The sequence below is a fragment of the Marmota monax genome, unplaced genomic scaffold (genome assembly GCF_021218885.2).
Source record: "Marmota monax isolate L192 unplaced genomic scaffold, Marmota_monax_Labrador192_F-V1.1 WCK01_AAM20220418_F8-fsc00041, whole genome shotgun sequence".
In the NCBI taxonomy this organism is placed as follows: Eukaryota; Metazoa; Chordata; class Mammalia; order Rodentia; family Sciuridae; genus Marmota; species Marmota monax.
Genome location: NW_026695238.1, coordinates 3468356 through 3487317, shown reverse-complemented (window position 1 = coordinate 3487317; position 18962 = coordinate 3468356). Strand labels below are relative to the sequence as shown.

Below are 18962 nucleotides of genomic sequence, written 5' to 3'. Positions count from 1 at the left end.
TGGAGCTGACCCACAAAAAAAAAAAAAACAAAAGACAAAGACAAAGAGTGAATGAAGTTTCTGAGGCAGTGGAGAATGAGGAGGACTAGGCAATACATCATCCAAGGTGGTGGAAGGATTGCCTACACCCAAGAATAGAGTGGTTACAGATATGCAGTGTTGCAAAGACATCGAAAAGGACTGGAACTGAGAAAAAGGTGTTAAAATTTTTATAAATTTTATGTATTATTAATCATGGCAACATCTTCGTACATAAGTAGTACAATAAAAAAATAAATCAGTTATTATAACGACCCACAGTACTGGATGTTGTACATATGGGTTTGAGGATGCTTCTTGGCTTTCCTGGTGCAGGAATTCAGGACTTTTCACTACAAATCATTGTTATTTTTAAAAGAAAATTCCAATAGCATAATCATAGCTCTTATCAACTAGATCTTCCAAAACCTAGTTTTAAAAATATTCTAATAATTTGATGCTCCATTTTGGGTCAAAATGTTCTGCACATGGAATCATTGCTGTGCCCAAGTAATATATGGGTTCGTTATAGACAAAGGAAAATGCAAATAGAGAACACATTTTAAATCACCTACAATCTCCCATCCAAAATAATTTATTAGCATTTGATGCCTACTTTAGACTTCTAAAATGGAAATCGCATCTATACGTTTTTGTTGCAGTAAAAGAGGGATCCTGCCCGGTGCTATATTATGTGCCTAGCATCCTCCTCCCCAATGTAGAGCAAACACTGTCTCAGTCACTAAATATACTTCAACCACCTCTTTTTTTTTTTTTTTTTTTTTTTTTAAGAACACGGCGAGGAATTCCATTGAGCAAACGGGCGATGTCTTATGTAATCATGTTCCTATTTTAGGACTTCTACGTTGGGCGCGGAGTGAAGGTTGGCAGAACTTGCGGTCCGCGCTCCGATGTCTAGAGAAAGAAGCTGGGAGGTCTGGGAACTGTTAGGTCGCTGAACAGGGTTTTAAGTATGCAGGAACAAAGGAAAGAGGGTCAACAAAGCTGTGACGGGCGGAGAGCACAGGGCCTGTGACTTAGGAGCGAGGCAGAGAGCAGGTGGTTCCCAAGAGCAAAGGCACTGAATGGTGGAATCCGAGACCCACCTGACTGGAGCTAGACCTCCAGCCCCCGCCGCAGCTGGAGGGAGGTCCAGGCCCGGAAGTTGGTGCGCCGCAGCTCTGCACCAACAGAGGGCGCCGTATCCTCATCAATTTGTGGTGGGAGGCTCCCAGCTGTCGGCCAGATGTGAACAGCTGGACTGCGGTAGGCGCGAAGCTCTACTCGAGTCCCTGCAGACTGGCCGGCGGGGGCAGAACGAAGAAGGGACAGCAGTGGGCAAGGATGGTGGTAGAAAAATCCACTGTCGCTGCTCTGTAGACTCCCGGACTGTCTTCTGTAGAAATGGGGAGCTTCTTGCCCAAAGAGGGCGCCGTTTTCTGATTCCCACAAAAGGCGTTGGCAGCAGCCCTGGGGCTGGCTCAGCAAGACCTAATTGGGTCCAATGGGCGGGGCGCGGGACCAGGAGAGACCCACGCGGCAGTCGGCGGCGGGAAAGAAAGCTGGTCTTGAGGACCTTGAACTTTTTGAGTACGCAACCTCAGACTCCAGACGCTGCAACATACATGCACGCAGGCGTGAGCACGCGCACCAGATCTTCCCAGAGCTCTGTCTGCTCTCGGTGTGCATTCACGGAGTGAAAAATTGAGGCTCTGCAGGACCGAGCATTGAGAGACCCTTCCTCCCTATCCTCTGGAGTTGAGAAGTGAGGCTAGAGGGCCACAGCTAACGACCCTAGGATCAGTGACAACCCCAGGGTCCCCACCCCTTAACTTGCCTGTTGTCCCCACCCCCAGCCACTCCTCAGGCTCCAGGGTAATCAGCTGCTGCGCTCTGCAGTAATTGGTGGTGCAGACCCGGCCTGGCGGAGGACAGGCGGGCGGTGCAGGGGCGGGCGAGGGGCTTAATTGCAGGGCTTCTGCAAGCAGTCTGGGCCGCAGCCCCACCTGGAGGGAGGGGACAGACAGGCCCAGAAGCTCCGCAGGCCCGGCCTTGGAAGAAACCTTTTGGGTTGGTAGTTGGGGATCCCTTCTCTGCAAACGGTGAATTGGGGCGTTGAACCCCAGCAAGGGTGTAGGGTGAGGGGCGATGAGGGAGGGAGAATGCCTGGCAAGAGCTGCAGGACGGGGACCGATTGCAGACTTCCCACCCCAACCTCAGAAGCCCCATTCGTCTTGTCCGAGACTCCTCCCTTGTTCTGACCACCGCTGCTCCCCTTTCTGCCGCCCCCGTCACCCCCCTTCTCATATCCCCAGGGCGCTCCCACCCTAGGGAAGAATGTGCCCTTCTAGCGCACCCTTGCCATGGTAACGGCACACCCCCACCCCCGCGTACCACAGCGGCGGGGCCTGGCCCAGCGGGCTGCGAAGTGTACGTGTGTGGGGGGGGGCGCCTCCCAGAGCGGTGGACACACCTCGGCTGCCCTCGTTGCCACAGCAACCAGTGGCGTTTGGAAGTACGCAGCCGCAAAATGGACAGGGGCTCTCTTCATTACCCCTTACCCTTCTACCACACCAGCAGGGGACCCCAGCTCCAGAGAAAGACACCCCCTCCCCAATTTCAAGGAAAAGGTCCAGAGAGGGATAGTGGAGTGTCCAGGCCTCTAGGACTCCAGAGGCGAGTCCAGGAGAAACAGGCAGCCTGAGGGTCCCAGAGAACCTGAAACCTGGAAAGAGAGCCCCTGTCGCCAGCTCTGTCCCCCTCCCGCAGCAGAACCCAAGGGGGGCTCTGGCAGCAGGAAGCCAGGGAAGAGCCCGGAGGCGCGCTGGCCCCACAGCAGAGCGGTGATTACAGGGACCTGTCCCTCCCGCCCCCGGCTCCCACTCTCATTAAGTCATTTTTTCCCCTGTTGGAAAGTCCCCGTGCAGGAGCTGGGGCGACCGCAGGCAGCTGCCGGCAACCACATGAGAAGGGGGGGTGAGAGGGGAGGACTTGGGCCACGAGACTAGGGCCTGGGCACTCTCCAACGTGGAAGGCCCCCTGCCAGGGGCCTAGTTGGGTGTGCATTAATTGGGGGAAGGAGGGAAGCCTGGATGACCCTGACCTTGCTTCTCATGGGGCATTCCCATGGCCCCAGGTCTACCTTTGAATGCCTCTCCTCTCCTCCCCCAGGTTCCTTGGGTGCCTGAAAAGCAAGAAGCCTAGGTTCTGATCCTACTCAGCCTAGCTATCTCCACCTGACCCTTAACCCCAACACTGCCTGCTGATCTGTCCAGCACACTCATTCCCTGTTTGCTCCCTCACTCCTTTGGGAACAATCTAGATCCAGTAGGCTCTACTTCTGCTCACAAGGGTGTGACCTAGTGTCCACCACGTGAAATGTATTGGGGGTAAAAGAGGTTCTTTTCTCCTCTGAATGATCTCTGGCCACATACTGTTCCTATTTCTAAGGCTCACCCTGATGCTTCCCAAGCTGTTGGTAAGTTCTCCTCATCTCAACTCTACCTTCCCACTTAATTTCAGCCTATTTCCCCTATTTCCAATATGTACATCAATACCCTTCAGCCAGTATGAATAAGCCCAGTGCCTCTCATCATTTCCCCATCCCCCATCACTTTCATGTCTCCCTTTAGGACCCTTGCAAAGTCCCACACACCCCTTTTCATTGTGACTCTAGCCTTGGTCCCAGGACTCAGCTTCTGGCCCAGGGAGAGGATGGGAGGATGACCAACACCCTATACTGTCCCTTTCCCAACTTTTCCTCCCCTTCTTTATGGCTCAGGCTGACATAGATCACCATGACCTCACCCCCTAGAACAGGTCCCCTCTCCTACAGCTCAGTATCCAGCCCCCTGTCCCACCTTGCCACCCACCCTTGCCTCCAAGGCAGCATGTTCCGCAGTGTTGGGGCTCCTACCTTATTCCCCCAACTTGATCCTAGAGTTCCCACTTCCAGTCCGTTCCCCCCATGCCTCATGCCCCACACCCAGGTCTGTCCTGCATAAGGCTGGGAGGCAGCAGAGGGTGAGGTCAAGGCCAATGCCCTACTGGACACTACTAGGGGTGGGGGTAACCCCCCCCCCCCCGCCGGGCCCTAGGGACTGCAATTCCCCCAGCCTGCTTCTTCTCCTTCCTGGGATGGGAGGGAGGAAGGGGGCAGGGAACCCAGCCCCCACAGCCCTCTCCTGAGTGAACAAGAGGAAAGGAATGAGGCAGGTGTGTCTGGCTGCTCCTGCCTACCCCTCCTCCCTGGGGACTCTCACATGCCTGCCTGTGGGGCTGTCTTTGGGGGGATGGGGAGAGAAACCCTGTTTTCCACAGAGGCAATGGAATTGAGCCCTTGGATGGGTCTCCTGCCTTGGGCATGCCTGGGAGCTGCTGGGGTGCCAGCAGAGGAAGCACAGGGAGCTGCAGCCAGCTAGGGAAGGCAAATCTCCCAGTTGGAGGGTTCACAATGGGCATCACCCTGATAACCTCCTTTTCTTTTTTACTCCACCCATGGAACAGAGGTAGGGAAATGTGGGGGATTTTTGCAGGCTAACAATTGGGGAACAAGATTTTGTCCTTGTCTGTTTTATCAAGAGGGATGCCATTTGCGAAAAACAGGCAGCCAGCAGGGTCCTTAACTGTGAGCATAAGGAAGCCTGGCTAAAATAGTTAAATTGTTCTTTCCCTGACATCCTGAGGGTCTGTTCCAGAAAATCATCGGATCTACAACAAGGAAAATACAACCCTGTACTCAAACTGCCAGCTCAGCAGTGTCCTGATGGGGGCATGACCTACTAAGAGGGATTATTGGCCTGCTAAGGGGCACCCTGAGCTGGGGCTGTGAGGGCACCAAGGCCCAGGAAAGATGGTCCCCCAGATCCTTATTGACATACCCTGCCTCTCCTCCTGCGCACTCAAGAGCCCAGAGATCCAGACAATGAGTCTGCAGCCCTCCCCCACCATCCTCTTCCCAGCCGCACCTCCTGGCCCCACCTGCTCCCCCGGGCGCTGGGCTGGGTTGAGCTGGGTCTTGCCCAGGATTATTCCTCTCAGAGTGCCTCCTGTCTCTGCCGACGGTTGCTGCTGGGCACAGCCACTCGCCCTGGCTTGTGGCAGAGGGCTCAGGCACAAAGTGGGCGGTTAGAACTCTGGCACAAAAGACCCTGCCTGGATCCAGTCCCTTTCCTACATATCCACTGCCTCCATCCAGTCCAGGTCTCATCTCTGGTTTGGAAGTGGCCTTCCAGCTGTCAGCTTGTCCCCCAGTTCTGCATAGAACAATCCATGTAGGAACCAGACCATGACACCCCCTGCTTAAGACTCTCTGCAGGTTCCCATTCCTCTTAAATAAGATTCCAACTCCTTAACTAGGCCTAGAAAGACACATGATGTGACCTTTGCCCGCCCTCTGAGCGCCTCTCTTGCCCATCAGTCCCTTGATTTCTTCACTCTAGTTGCAGTGGACTCTTTGCTGTTCCTCCAACAAGCAGAGGTCTTTTCCTCTTGGAACTTTTTCATTCCCCAGGCCTCTGCCTGGAAAGCCTTTCCCCTCAACCTCCATGAGGCTCTCTTTTCTACCTCACAGATCTCAGCATGAGTACCATGACTTCTGAGGCCTTCCCTGACCCCTGGTTTTATCAGAAGGGGTTCCCCTCTCCATATCACTGTACACCCAGCACATAGCATTGTCTGAAATGACCTTGTTTGTGTGTTTCCTGGTGTATTGCTCATCTCCCTCAAGAAGAATGTAAACTCCTTTAGGGCAGGTGCTGTGTCTCTCTCTTATGCACACCTGTATCCCGGAACCCCCTCCCCATAGAGAGTGCCACAAAGAGAGTGCAAAATAAATATCTGTTAAATGAATGATGAAGGAAATGGTAAGGGGCAGAGGCCAGTGGGTAAGGATGACTGGGGCCTTTAAAGAATTACTTCAGCTCAGTCATGTCCAGTTCTTCTTTTTAATCTTCCTCCCCCTGCCCATCAGCTTCCATCCATTCCCTCCCACTCCAGGGGAAGGGGAGAAAGGATGAACACAGACAGGCCTGAGGGGCTGGGCTGCCTGCCTGTGTCCTAAGGTATGGGGCAGTCTCCAGCCCAACTGAGTTGTGTGAGCTTAGGACAGGAAGGAGGGAGGCCAATCAATCCTAAAGCCCACAGAATTGAGCAGAGGGGTTGATTTGGAAGCCCTGGATTGTCCCTTGATTGCAGAACTGGGAGTCCATCTGAGATCCTGTGGTCCAGTCTCTCCCAGGAAGCCAAGGTGCTTTGGGCCAAATCGCAAGTGCAGAGGCCAGGCTCCAGGAGGGGAGCCTTTCTCGGGGCCCAGGGAAACCTGTGCCGCTCACTTGCAAACGCTAACCCACTCGGTGATGCGGCACTCTTCGCACACCACAAAACAGCACCAGTGGAACCGGCAGTGGCAGCGCTCACTGCGAGTCTGGCGCAGGATGTTGTGGCCGCGGCCGCAGCACATGCTGCCGCAGCCATCCGGGCCCGCGCTGCTCTTGTTGCACAGGCGGCCCACGGTGCCTGCCGAGTCCAGGCGCGGCTCGCGCTCGCAGAAGTCGGGCGATTTCTCGAAGTAGACCAGGTCGGCGGGGCTGGCTCGCCGGCGCGGCACAGGAGTGCCCGGGGCGGGCGAGGGTGCACCCGCGGGGCTTGGCTCCAGCTGGCCGCCGTTGCGGTTGTGAGGCCGGATGAGCGTGGCGCGGTGGAAGCGGTTGCGCAGCAGCGCCCCCACTGCTCGGAACTCGGGCGTCACCTGCCAGCAGGTCTTGAGTTGGCAGCTGCCTGACGTGCCGTGGCACTTGCACTTTCGCCGCATGTTCTCCATCACCGCCTGCGGAAGGAGGCACGGTGAGGAGTGACGCTGGCGGCCAGACCCCTGCCCTCCTCCCACTGCTGAGACTGGCCTTCGAAATCTCAGAGGCTTTTGAAACCAGCTCCCATCGTACAGAAGCAAAGACTGAGGCCCAAAGTAGGGGCCCCACAACTCCCGAGTCAAGCAATCAGAATTCCTCTGCCGGCTTCTCTGCTCTGCTCCCATCCACCTCCAACAGGCTAGGCCACGGGGAAATTTTGTCCTTCCTGCTCCCCACTGCTCCCCTCCTCTCCTGCCAGCCTTTCCTGCAGCTGCAGGGAGCCCTTGGGGCAGGAGGCTTTTGCTTCCTGAGGGAGGGGATCCCAGATCTTCAGGGAAATTCCCTCTTCTTCCATTCCTGGGGTAGGGGCCAGGAGAAGGGGGGTGCCAGTCCCACTAAATGCCAGCCCCAAAGCCTCTGGCCTCACTCCAGACTGTGAGCCGGGCTGGCAGTGAGTTTGAGAAAGCCCCATTCCACTGCCACCATCCCCAGGTCTTTGGAGGATCCAAAGCGAGGGGACAGGAACCTGGGAGACCACCCCTCTCATTATGCTGACTGGGACTCATTCAGTCTTGTGCTGAGTGCCACCAGGGGCCAAAGTTCTACCTGAATATGGAAGGAACCCCAGAGAGGGCCAGGCTCTCAGTCCTGTGAAAGTGGAGAGAGGTTGCCAGGCCTCCAGGGGAGGTACTTAGAGGAACATACCTGCCCCCTGCCTAACTCTTAACCAGTCTAGGATCCCCTCCCAAAGAACTTCTTGGCATTGTCCCCACAGGAAGGTGGCCCCCACTTCATCCCAAGACATATTCTCAGGCAGGGACAGCAAGGATCTGGGGCCCCACGGCTGGACAGGAGGGCCAAAAGTGAGGGACCCTGCCCCTCGGGCCTTATAGGGCTGTGCAGCTTGCATGTGGTGTCAGCACCACATGAGAACCAGCCCCATGCCTCCCCTCCCCAGGCCAACAACTCCAGAACATCTGCTTCCCACAGGCAGCAGCCATTAATTAAACAGTTTAACGAGGACAAGGAGGAGGCACTGTTGGTACAGGCTGGGATGGTATGGAAGCTTGGGGAAAGAGCCTCATGCACAGGGCAGGGTTGGGTGGGAGCTGGACGGGATCTGAGGGTGGGCGTGCCTCAGTTTACCCCACCTCTAAGTGAAGATGGGAACTGTTGGATCAGCTGGGAGTCTTTGTGGAGGAAGAAGATGAACTGGAGCAGACTAAAAGTTAAAGGGAAAGGGGAGTAAAGTAGAGAATTCTCCCCAACAGAGTTAAGAAGAGGGCAGGAACAAGGTTGGAGCAAACTAAGCAGAGTCCAGAGACGGAGTGGGGATAGAATGGCCAGGAGAGGAGTGTGCTGGGCCACCATGAGGGCCAAGGAGGCATCAGAGTGTAGACTTCACACTGAGTGTACAACATGTACAGAGTATAGAGTCCACACTGAGTGTACCATGTGTCCAGAGAGAAGACTCCACTCCATAGAACAAGCAAGCACAGGATCAGAGCTCAACTGCCTGGGCATGGATCCTGCCTCTGCCACTTTCTCACTAGTTACATCAGCTCTAGCAAAGCTTCTTTGTCTACCTGTGCCTCAGTTCCCATATCTGAACATGAGGTTCATAATAGTGTTCACATCATAGGTGGTTGTAAAGATTAAATGGGCTAATATGTAATAAGGTGCTCAGGATAGGGCCTATCACACAGTAGGCACTCAATAAATGTAGGCTCCTATTCCTTTTTTTCCTTCCTTCTCCTATTTATTTTTTCATGTATTTCTTTAATTTATTTTCAATGAATTTTGGAGGGGAGAAGGGATGAAGACAATCATAACACAGGTCCAAGGGGGCCCCTAGAAACCTCTTATCCCCCTCACTTTCCAGGAATCCCCCATTGTGGACTGGGAGAGGAGGTCAGAGTCACATTAGAGCTGGGGGACCTGACAATGATCTAGTCCAACCTTTTCACTCTACAGGGGAGTAGAAAGGTGACAACCCAGGCCTAGATCCCTGAGGTCCTGACTGCCAGCTCAGTCCTGTCAGGTGATACTGGAGAAAATGGAGGAACAGACTGCTCAGCAGGGGTGTGCTGATCCCAGACAGGGGGCAGGGTCCTTTCATCCCTGTATTTCCCAGGCCAAGTCCAGTGCCTGGCATAAAGTAGGTCCTCGAGTCATGCTTGTTGACTGAATTAGGAGGGGGCAAAGAAAAGGTCGCTGAGCTGGTCCCAGGGAAGAAAGTTGGCCTGGGGGAGAGGTGGGATATAGGTAGAGGGATTTGGAGCAGGTCTAGGGGTCAGGGCTCTCACCTGCCTCCCAACTCGGTTGTTGTGGAGCCTCATGCGCGCGTGGATGTCTCTGTGAGGCTCCCGGGAGTCCAGAAAGTCCTTAGAGAAGCGCTCCCCGAAGCCCACGTCAGGGCTGCAGCCGCCCCACTCCCAGGAGTCCTGCAGGCCAGGGCTGGCAGGGGGCAGGGCGGGGTGTTCTGGGACCCCGTGGCTCAGCCCCTTACCCCTCTGCAGCGCGTCCAGCTGCAGACGATGCAGCTTGCGACGGAAGGCCTCCTCGTCTCCGCGCCGGGATGCGTCGCAGCCGCATGCCCGCAGTTTGCCCAGGGCGCACGCGTTGGATACCGCGTGCACCACCCCGGCTGCTGCGATTGCGTAGGCAAAAGCGCTCTCTCTGAAACCTGCGAGAAAACAGATTCTGATGCGGCCTCGACATCGGATCCCCCTGCCCAGCCTGCCCAGCCTGCCCAACCTTAGCATCAAACAGAGAAACTGAGTCCCAGTATGGAGGGTCTGATATAAAGACACAGAGGAAGGGAGGGAGGGCGAGCAGAAATTATAGCAGAAGCCAGGCCTTCTCCACGTAGGATTCAAGGTGAAAGAGATAGTTCTCCTTGATAACACACTTGTTACACTGCCTTTCCCTTTTCATTAACATCACCCAAGCAAGTTCAGAATTCTTGTGCTTAAATCTCTCCTGTAGGGCAGAAAATACCTGGTAAACACATTCTTTTTAAGATCAGGGATTTCATCTATTACCTTTCATGGTGATATCTGCATAAACTACCCTGCAAAGTTTAACCTAAAGAATACATGACCAGTGATGGAATTCCAGTTCCCAGGGATGCCAGTGGGCAGGATAAGTAAGAGAAGATGGTCTGCTCCTAAAGTGACCTCCCCCAGATTGCCTGCCAGTGTGCACCCATGGTAGACCCAGCCCAGAACCCTCCTTGATGGTCCCCATCCTTGTCCACAGGACACACAATCACTCGAGAATGGATACCCCCCAGCTGCTCTGCCTATGGTAGAGCACTTGCCTAGGGTACATGAAGCCCCTGGGTTCTGTCCCCACTACCAACATAAAAAACAAAATCCTTTAGATTAAAGATGTTTGAGGGATGATAGAGGCAAGTCCAGCGTCTTAACTGGGGTCTGGCATATGGTATAGGGGAAGGCACCTTCTGCTAGGTGCTCAGGAGACATCAAGGCCCTTCCTGACCCATGTATTCTCAGTGGCTCAGATCCAGGCCATTTACTTGTCTGCACTGCTTTCCCTCTCAGTGTTCCAGCCTGAGCCTTCCTCTTGGAGTGCCTGTGGCAGAGGGAGACCTACTAGATCTCATATCTGCAGGCTACTTCTTGCTTATTCTGCATCTGAGAAAGGAGAAGATGGACCAGCCTCTGGACTTCAGAGAGAGGTTAGGAGTGAGAGAAGCCAAGAACAAGAATAGCCCCACCTAGGGAGGAAAATCCACCAGTGCTACTGTGATCCCCTAAGAAGCCCACAACCTGGCAGGAGGCTGATGACCTCAGCAGAGGCCAGAGATTCAGAGGAAACAAAGACCCCGTTTGGGTCCTTCTACTCTCTGTGTAGCCTCAAAGACACTGAAGAACCAATCAGGATGGACCACTCCTCCTCTAACTCTTACCCCTGTATCACAGAGCACTTTCCTCCTCTTCCTGCCTAGACAAATGATGATGATGATGATAAGATAAGATGGTTAGTAGTAAAGAACTGATTTCTGGAGTCAGATTGCCTGGGTTCAAGCTATGTGACCTTGACCAAGTGATTTAACCTCCTCCGTTTCCTCACTTGTAAAATAGAGTTGCCTCATCCAAGAATTAAGTGAGTTATTAAATTTAAAGGCTTAAAATAGTGCCTTATTCATATTAGGTACTACATAAACATTAGCTATTATTGAGAAGGTCTTCCTACAGTTTGACTTCACTCACTTCTGCATTTTAAGGTCTTTTTTTTTTTTTTTGGTACCAGGGATTGAAACCAGAGGTGTTTAACCACTGAATCACGTCCCCAGTTCTTTTTTTAAATGTAATGCTTTGAGACAGAGCCTTACTAAGTTGCTGAGGCTGCCTTAAGCTTGCAATCCTCTTGTCTGGGCTTCCTGAGCCACTGGGATTTTAGGCATGTGCCACCCCACCCAGCAGGTAACTATTCTTTGTTTCCCCCTGTTCAAGGACAGAGCCCAGCAGTTCATAACCCATTCTAAAATAAATCATTTGGTCTACTAGCAGCTCATGAAGCTCCCACTCTATAATCTATTTCTAGCTCATGGCATCTCAGTATGTTTTTTCATAAGGAGCCTAGCTATGATCAGACAGAAAGGGATGAGGACTGGGTTGGAGACTTCAAAGGGGATGCTGGGAATTGGCAGGGGAGCAGAAACTGCTTTGGGTTGGAGGAACCTGAGGAAGGAGGATGGACCAAAGTCCCTGGGAAGCACACCCTGCATTTATCCCTTGCCTTTTATCTTTGGAACTTTGAGCACTTCTCTTATTACGAGGAGTCATTGGCCCAGTCTAGGACACATGGCAATATTCAGGCCTCCAGAGCAACTTAGAAATCACCCTCCACACACCACAGCCACCACCAAATACACATGCACTATGCAAAATGAAAAAGCCCAAGGACACAGGGGTTATGAAGCTGGATCCAGTCCCAGTAGTGACAACTTTCTGCTGAAGGACATTAGCTCCAAGGAAGTCTTGATGCTTAGAAAGAAACCCAGGTAATCCAGTTTCCAGTTCCTAAGACCCTGTGCACACTTGGCACTAGGAAAGAGCACAAAGCTGATCTGGGGTCATGTTCAGGGTCAACCACCATCCCCCAGGCTCTGCCACATTCAAGAGCAGACCCATAGGAATCTGGAGAACTGTAACCCATAGCCCTAAAAGAACATCCCTGTCCTATGCAGTTCAAGATGCCTTCCCCCACATGGCCTCTAACAGCTGTCACAGCCACGTGTAGAAGTGACCAAGCAGGGCCTGTATGGCCACCCTCTGCTGCAGGCATCCAAGCCTCAAAGAAATCCATCCTACTTGAGTCTGCCCCTAGCTCCTGTTCAGGGCCCCAGTTTCGGTCCTGGCCCCTGTGTCTGGGGCAGACACAGGCACTGTGCCATCTGGCCAGCTGGAGGGGGAAAGGGGTGGGGCCGTGGCCAGCTGGGCTGCCCGAAGCAGAAGGGGGGGACTTGTTAAGATGCACAATTAGCCGCCCTGCCTTTGATCTGGGACAGGGACTGCCAGCATGTAAGTAGAGTCAGCTGCTGCTACAGGCTGCAGCCAAGGCCTGGGAAGGGGCTGGATGCAGGGAGTCTTAGAGGGCAGGGGGCAGTGAGAACTAGGAGGGGTTAGAGAAGCCAGAGCCCTGACCATCCAAGTCAAAGAAGGAGGAGAGGGGAAAGGTCTGGTTTGCATCCCCTCCATGCAAATAATCTGCGCTTGCTCTTGTGCCTGGGCAGAGTGAGACAGCGATAGAGCGAGAATGAATTGAGTGCATATGGCAACACTTAGGCATGACACTCAATGGGGCTATACATTTGCACAACATGGGTAGGTGTGTATGTGTGTGTATGTGTGTGCACATGACATTTTAATTTCTTAGAATACACTCTCATTGGGGTTGGGGTTGTGGCTCAGTGGTAAAGTACTTGCCCAGCATGTGTGAGGCACTGGGTTTGATTCTCAGCACCACACATAAATAATAAATAAAGATCCATTGACAACTAAAAAACTATTTAAAAATATTTTTTAAAAAAGAATATACTCTCATTGCACCAACTCATCTTTGGCCACACAGTGGAAATTCACACTGACCTTGGAGCTTGGAAGACAGTATGGTAGGAGGCTGGGTGCACACTCTAAAGTCAGCTGGCTACATGGAGTCCTGGCTGTACTGCTCGCTTATAAGCTGTGTGACCAATGACAAGTTATCCAACTTCTCTTAGTTACATTTGTAAAATAAAGCTAATAGGATTTACCTCCTGGGGACTGTTTGAGGACTCCTCAGCATGGATAAAGTGCTTTGAACAATACCCATCTCACGGCAAATACTTAGTACATGCTGGCTAATTTACTGGGTGTCATTAGAATAATAGAATTAGAATAATAGTTAATCCTGTTTGTGCCTCAGTTTCCCCATCTGAGTGCCATTGCACACATGCTCCAAGCCCTGGAGGCCTGGATGTAAAACCATGATTCCCCAAGAGGATGAATATTAAAGGTAGGTGGGAAAAGAAAGTCAGACCTTGGAGATGAGAGGTTGGACACTTACATTTCTGGTTTCCCTGGGGCTGGAGCCTGGCTAGCTGCAGGGCCTCATGCCCCCTCTATGCATCCATTCCAAATGGGTATGGGCCTTAGGGAGGGCAGTGCCCAAACTGTGTGGGAGCTCCCAGGATCTTCTCTGTGAATCTACTGCATTCTCTTCCATCTAGCCTCTCCCTGACCTCCCATCGTTGCCCATCCCTGTGCCTGAGCTCAGGAGCTCCCACCTCACATCTCCTTCCTCTCCCCACCTCCTGAGTGAGAAATGCCTCATGTAACAGGTATTATACTCAGCACCCCATCCAGGCACCAGCCTGTCTGGGTCCTCAGTTCAAAAAGCTGGGGGTACCAGTGCCCTCATTACTTAGATCATTGGTGCCCTTGGGTTGGGCAAAGCTGCCAACATGGGCTTGCATCCTCCATATGTGCAGCTTTTTTCTGACCCTCTCTAGCCCCCTGGAGGCCTCTATTCCTGTCCCATCTTCCCACCAGGCCGCAGCACCTTTCTTTGGCTAGGTAAAGCCTGGGTATGTTCCCAGGCTTGTTGAACCCAGATGTATCTTTTCCCCTCCCTCCTTCATCAGTCCCATCCCACCAGCACAACCCATCTCAGGGAAGATGACAGAACCACAGGAGGACAGTAACAGCAGTTAAGAAGACCCAAGGAACCACCTACCCCAAGCAGTCTCTGAAATTGAAACTTGTCAAAAAAAAAAAAATCCACTTTAAAAGAAATGCTTTGGCAGCTTGGGTCAGAAAAGGGGTCAGCTCCCTTATATTCCACTTGGGGGAAACCGAAGTCACCTGACTCTCAATGGACCCTGAAAAGGAGACTCAGATAAGAACGAGACCACCAGGGGCTGGTTGCCACCACAAGCGGCCTCCTAAGATTCGAATTTAGCTTGTCCTGGAGGAGACAGATGAAGACGGACCAGGAAATAACCCTAGAGGAGGGTGGATCCAGATGTGAAATGGAACAGGGGCTAGTGGAGGCCAAATGGAGGTGAGGTGGGGGAGTGGCAGTTTTCTTTCCGGAAGCTCAGATTCATTTCCTCCGGAGAGGGAGAGATAGAAATGAGCAACGACTGTGTGCGGGGCTGGGGGGGGGGGGACAGGGAGGGGGGACAGTGAGGGGTGGGGGGCGGGGGTGTTGCAGAAGCGACGGAGGTAGGGCGTCACCGGCAAGAAGCCCAGCCCCTCTGGCGGGGCCCAGAAGCCACCGTCCCGCCCCCTCCCCGCGCTGGGCGCCGCCCCGCCCGGCTAGCCCCAGCAAGTCTCCCCCCTCCACTCCTAACCTCTCCCCCCACCCGTCCCCCCAGCTCACCTCCTGCTTATTAAACTGTGGGTGAACCCAGGAGCGCCTGGCCCCGCGCCAACCCAGCGCGGTTCCACCACTCCGAACTCGCCCCCAGTTTCAGAGACCCCAGTTTCTTCATCAGGCCTCACAGGCCTGATCGGAAAGCAACCAGGACGCCTGGGTTCACTCAGTCTAGAGGGCACGGGAGGACCAGAGGGGACCCCGAGGCCGGGGAGAGGGCTGAAGAGCTTGCCCTGCCTCGCCTCGCCCAAAGCGTCAGGGGTGAGAACCTCAGCGCCTGGCCAAGCCCCCAGTGAGCGGAAACCCAAGCATGGGGTGCGGACCCTCTCCTCCAGGGCCGAGGGTTGGGGAGTACGCGGCTGCGGGAGCGCGGGGGACCTAGCAACCGGACTGCGGGAGCGGGCACGCCGGGCGGTGAGCACCGGCCGGGCCTGGCCTGGGCCGGGAAGACACTGAGGCCCGCCACTCGGGGTCAGCCAGCGCGGGCGGCGGGGCCGGGCGGGGCGCGTGGTGGGAGCTGGGCCAGCTGTGGGCTGGGGGTCCCCAGCAGCCGCCCCTGGACGGTGGGAAAGGATGGGCGCGGGACAGGAGGGAAGGCGTGCGGGGCAGGGGGGCGCCCTCTTGGAGAGCGGCGCGGCTGGGGCCGGGAGCCGTCTGCCGCGGCCCTCGGGGATTAGTTCGCGGCTGCATGCCGCCACACGCGCCGGGCTGGGCTCCGCCGGGGAGAAACAGCGCCCCGGGCGCGCGGGGGAGGGAAGAGGGAGCGCGCGGGGGCGGGGCGGGCAGCCGGGGTTGGGCTGGGGGAGGTTGGGGTGGCTCTGACTTGGAGGCCCAGGGGACACATGCAGGAGTCCTGGTGAAAACCAAAGGTCCTAAGGTGGAGTACCTAGGGGCCTGACTCCTCCAGAAGCCCCAGGCTCCAGGTATAAGGGTACCCCTTCTCATCCACCATCAGCTAGAATTGGACAAGGCCCAAGGAACTAGGGTCACAGGGTCCCCACACTGTCCTATGCAGGCTGCTGAGAGGAGAGACACATACCCAGCTAGGCAAATCCAGGAACCAGGGCCCCCATCTTGCCCCAAGGACCTGATTCTGGCCCCAGATGCCAGGCCAGAGGTGAGAGGAATCAGAAACGAGTAATAAAACCACCTGCTGTCTTCAGCCAAGCTGAAGTGGTCTCTGAGCCACTCAGAAGTCAGGAGAGGACAGGGAATGGGCTGCCACTCGCCTGAGCTGTGAGGGGAACAGGAGTTGGCAGAGCTGTCAGGCTTGCTGGTCTGGAGCCACCGCGCACAAGTAAGCACACACCCAGAGCTCTGATTCAGAGAGGGTTTTTGGGGGTGGTGAGGATGACACAGAGGCTGGTGGTGTACCCGGCCAGCAGAGCTTCTGCATAAGTACAGACCATTGATTTACCTGCCCAGGCTCCCGACCCGAACTATTTGGCAGAATGTCATCCTTCTTCATGCCACTGCTGAGTACCTTCTCACAGGCTCTCCATTCTAAGTGTAGTTTACTAAAGTAGAGGGTAAATTGAGGCAGGTGACAGTGCAATTTCCCAGACTTGAGGGATTTTTGTGTTAGTGACAAGGCCAGATAACCCAGGAGTCTAGTTCCCTATTATGAATGAAACCTGCCACCATTGGCCAGAGACACATCTGTCCCATTTGTCCACCCCGTGACTTTTCTGAGGCTAGAAAGAGGCAGAAAAGTAGCATGGCTGGCAGATGTGAGGGGTCAGGGACTACCAGCTTGAGAGTGTAGATTTTGGATAGATTCTGGGATGGAGGTGCTGGATGGGACAGGAAGGGGAGCAGGGGTGAGTGGCAGCTACCTCTGCTGAAGATGGGACTCTCATAAGGGATCTTGTTTCGAGTCTCCAAGCTAGAGCAGTTCCAGCGCTGGTCCCGGAACTGGTGTTGGCACTCGTGGATGGCGATTTGGATGCCCTGGATGGCTGAGGCGGCCACGTCAGGGTGACGCACACACACCTCCATCTGCCGCCGGCTCAGGCCAGGCAATGTCAGGCAAACTGTGTTGGCGTTGAGCACAGGCTCCGGGGGAAGGTGGAGGCCCAGGATGTCGTTGGGTGCTGATCTGCAGGCATGTGGGGTGGGGTGGGTAAGCGTTTTGGGGAAACCTTAAGGACCCTATTTAATAATACACACTGTCTCCCAAAGGTCATAATCACTCTGTGCTCTAACTCCCACTTCTAAAGGCTGGGCCCCTCAGTACACTCCTAAACATTTTCCTTTCCTTGACCTCCTCACCATCATCCCTTCCAATGCAACTCACCCAGCTGCACACCCACACAGGCAAACATGTGTAAATTTACACACATCCGCTATGCCTGGCTATGCCTGTGCACACAGTATTTTATGAGTACATCCCTAGGCACAGATGCCTGCATACACAGGGCACCCCAGAAGCCCACTCTTAGAGCATGTTCCAGATGGTCACAATTACACAGACACACTTTCTGCACACACTGTGGTGAACATACAGACCCAGGAACTCTTACACACATGCACACTTCATCAGACATAATTACATACACACATTCACACACGTTTGTCTTAACATACCCGTGAACTCACACTTTCACACACACATACACTACTGCTGCTTACCAGCCCAGCTTGCTAGGATCACTCTATGACACAGTCTTTTCAGCTGTAGTCGCTCACTGACCCCACCTGGGATACCTCCTCCCAGACCCCAACTCCTACTCTTGCGGGGAGAGGGGGTTTGCAACGTGGAAGGAGGAAGTTTGAATTTTCTGCTGGGGTAGGGGTGGGGGTGCGCTCCACCAGAGTGACGCTCCAGGCTGGCACTGCTCCCCTCACATCCACCTCTCCTAGCTGCCATCACTCTCTGAGCACTGCCCTGTCTCCCTGCACTGCCCATATTCTATCACCAGTCCAATCCCTTCCTAGGAGAGAGCTCACTGTCTTCGCTGGGGCACCCGCATTTTCCAGTGGCCTTGTCCCTCCCTCATTCCAGGGTCCCTGCCCCAGCAAGAGCACCAGAGGCCCCTGCCCCGGGGGTCCCAGCTCTCCAGGAGGGCGGAGCGTGAGGTGAGGGCTCACCTGGGCACAGCAGCAGCCAGCAGCAGTAGGAAGAACAGGAGCGCGCAGAGCGCGGGCCGCGGCTGGGGCCAGGGTCGGAGCCGCAGCCAGGGGCGAGGGTGGGCGCTGCCCATGGCGCGCGGGCCGGGCCGTGAAGGGCCGGGAGTGGGGGGCTCACAGCCCGGTGGGCCTGGCGAGCCAGGGGCGGCGGCGCATGATCAGCTGGGGTCGGGGCGTCTGCGACACGCGACACACAGCTCCGACAAGACTCGGGTCACGGCTCCGAGAGCAGACGGCGCCCGCCTCCCTGCTCCATGGGGCAGCACCCCCGGGCACCGCCCTCGGGGGTAGGGGGGGGAGCGGGCGAACCGGGCACCTCCTGGCACAGGGGTCCGGGGAATTTCCCAAGGCCCCCTTGCGACAACTCCTGGTGCCTGTCGAGAGTAAGGGGGGGTCCCGGAGGTACAGCGGGTGGGGACTCGAGGCCGGGGTGCCGGGGAGCACCCCAGCGCCGCGCCGCGAGCCTGTGCTTCCGAGGTGAGCGAGGCAGGCGGCGGGGGCGGGGGGCGGCGCTGTGCCTGGCCCCACAGCCTGGAGAGTAAGTGACTGTCCCGGCTCAGGGAGCGCTGCCGCCTCCCTTTCTGCGCCCCCCCCCCCGCCCCGTGTAGTGTCTAAGGGCTCTACCCCACGTGACGTCACGACAGGGGTGGTGTGGAGGCGTGGACGAGTCCCGAGGCCACGACGTCGGTTCAAGACTGGGCGGTGGGAGAGGGCGTGCTGAGGGCGGAGGAAGGAGAGGCGTCGGGGTCTGTGCGTCCTGCGCAGGGAGTTGCCTGGACGCAGTGTGCGCTGGTTTGTGCGGGGTAGGTGTGTTACCGCGAGGTGTGTGTGTCCGCAGAGACGCAGCTGCCGGGGAGCGCCCCACCCCACCCCAGCACACACCTGCTGGGACGAGATGGGAGGGGCTGTCCTCTCCCGGGTTCACCCTCCCCTACTTCTGGAGGGACTTCCCCTAGCAGGCAGGCTGGGGTCCTGCGGAGGGGTTTGGCAGCCTTTGGCTCTTTCTCTCCTTTGCTGCCTGGCTTAAACAGGTGCCTCCGGCTCCTGGAGACACCCTTTGCTCCTTTACCAACTGGGGGT

The 18962-nt window shown here is 55.3% G+C and overlaps 1 protein-coding gene across 1 annotated transcript; it reads right to left on the bottom strand.

Annotated features, from left to right (window-relative positions):
• Positions 1–5944: 5944 nt before the first annotated feature.
• Wnt10a (Wnt family member 10A) lies at positions 5945–18687 on the bottom strand. Its single transcript, XM_046439523.2, has 4 exons — positions 17844–18687; positions 16589–16851; positions 9173–9552; positions 5945–6844 (listed from the first exon to the last, which is right to left on the bottom strand). Exons 1-4 carry the CDS (start codon positions 17954–17956, stop codon positions 6347–6349), a joined length of 1254 nt encoding a protein of 417 aa, XP_046295479.1. The 5' UTR covers positions 17957–18687; the 3' UTR covers positions 5945–6346.
• Between the last annotated feature and the right edge of the window lie 275 nt (positions 18688–18962).

What these genes read in the sequence shown, in the direction of transcription:
- Wnt10a (XM_046439523.2), bottom strand. Translation starts at nt 17,956, where the DNA reads ATGGGCAGCGCCCACCCTCGCCCCTGGCTGCGGCTCCGACCCTGGCCC. An exon ending in CTGGCTGCTGCTGTGCCCAG is followed by an intron (nt 16,852 to 17,843) that starts GTGAGCCCTCAC and finishes ACATGCCTGCAG; the next exon opens with ATCAGCACCCAACGACATCC. An exon ending in GAGTCCCATCTTCAGCAGAG is followed by an intron (nt 9,553 to 16,588) that starts GTAGCTGCCACT and finishes GTTTTCTCGCAG; the next exon opens with GTTTCAGAGAGAGCGCTTTT.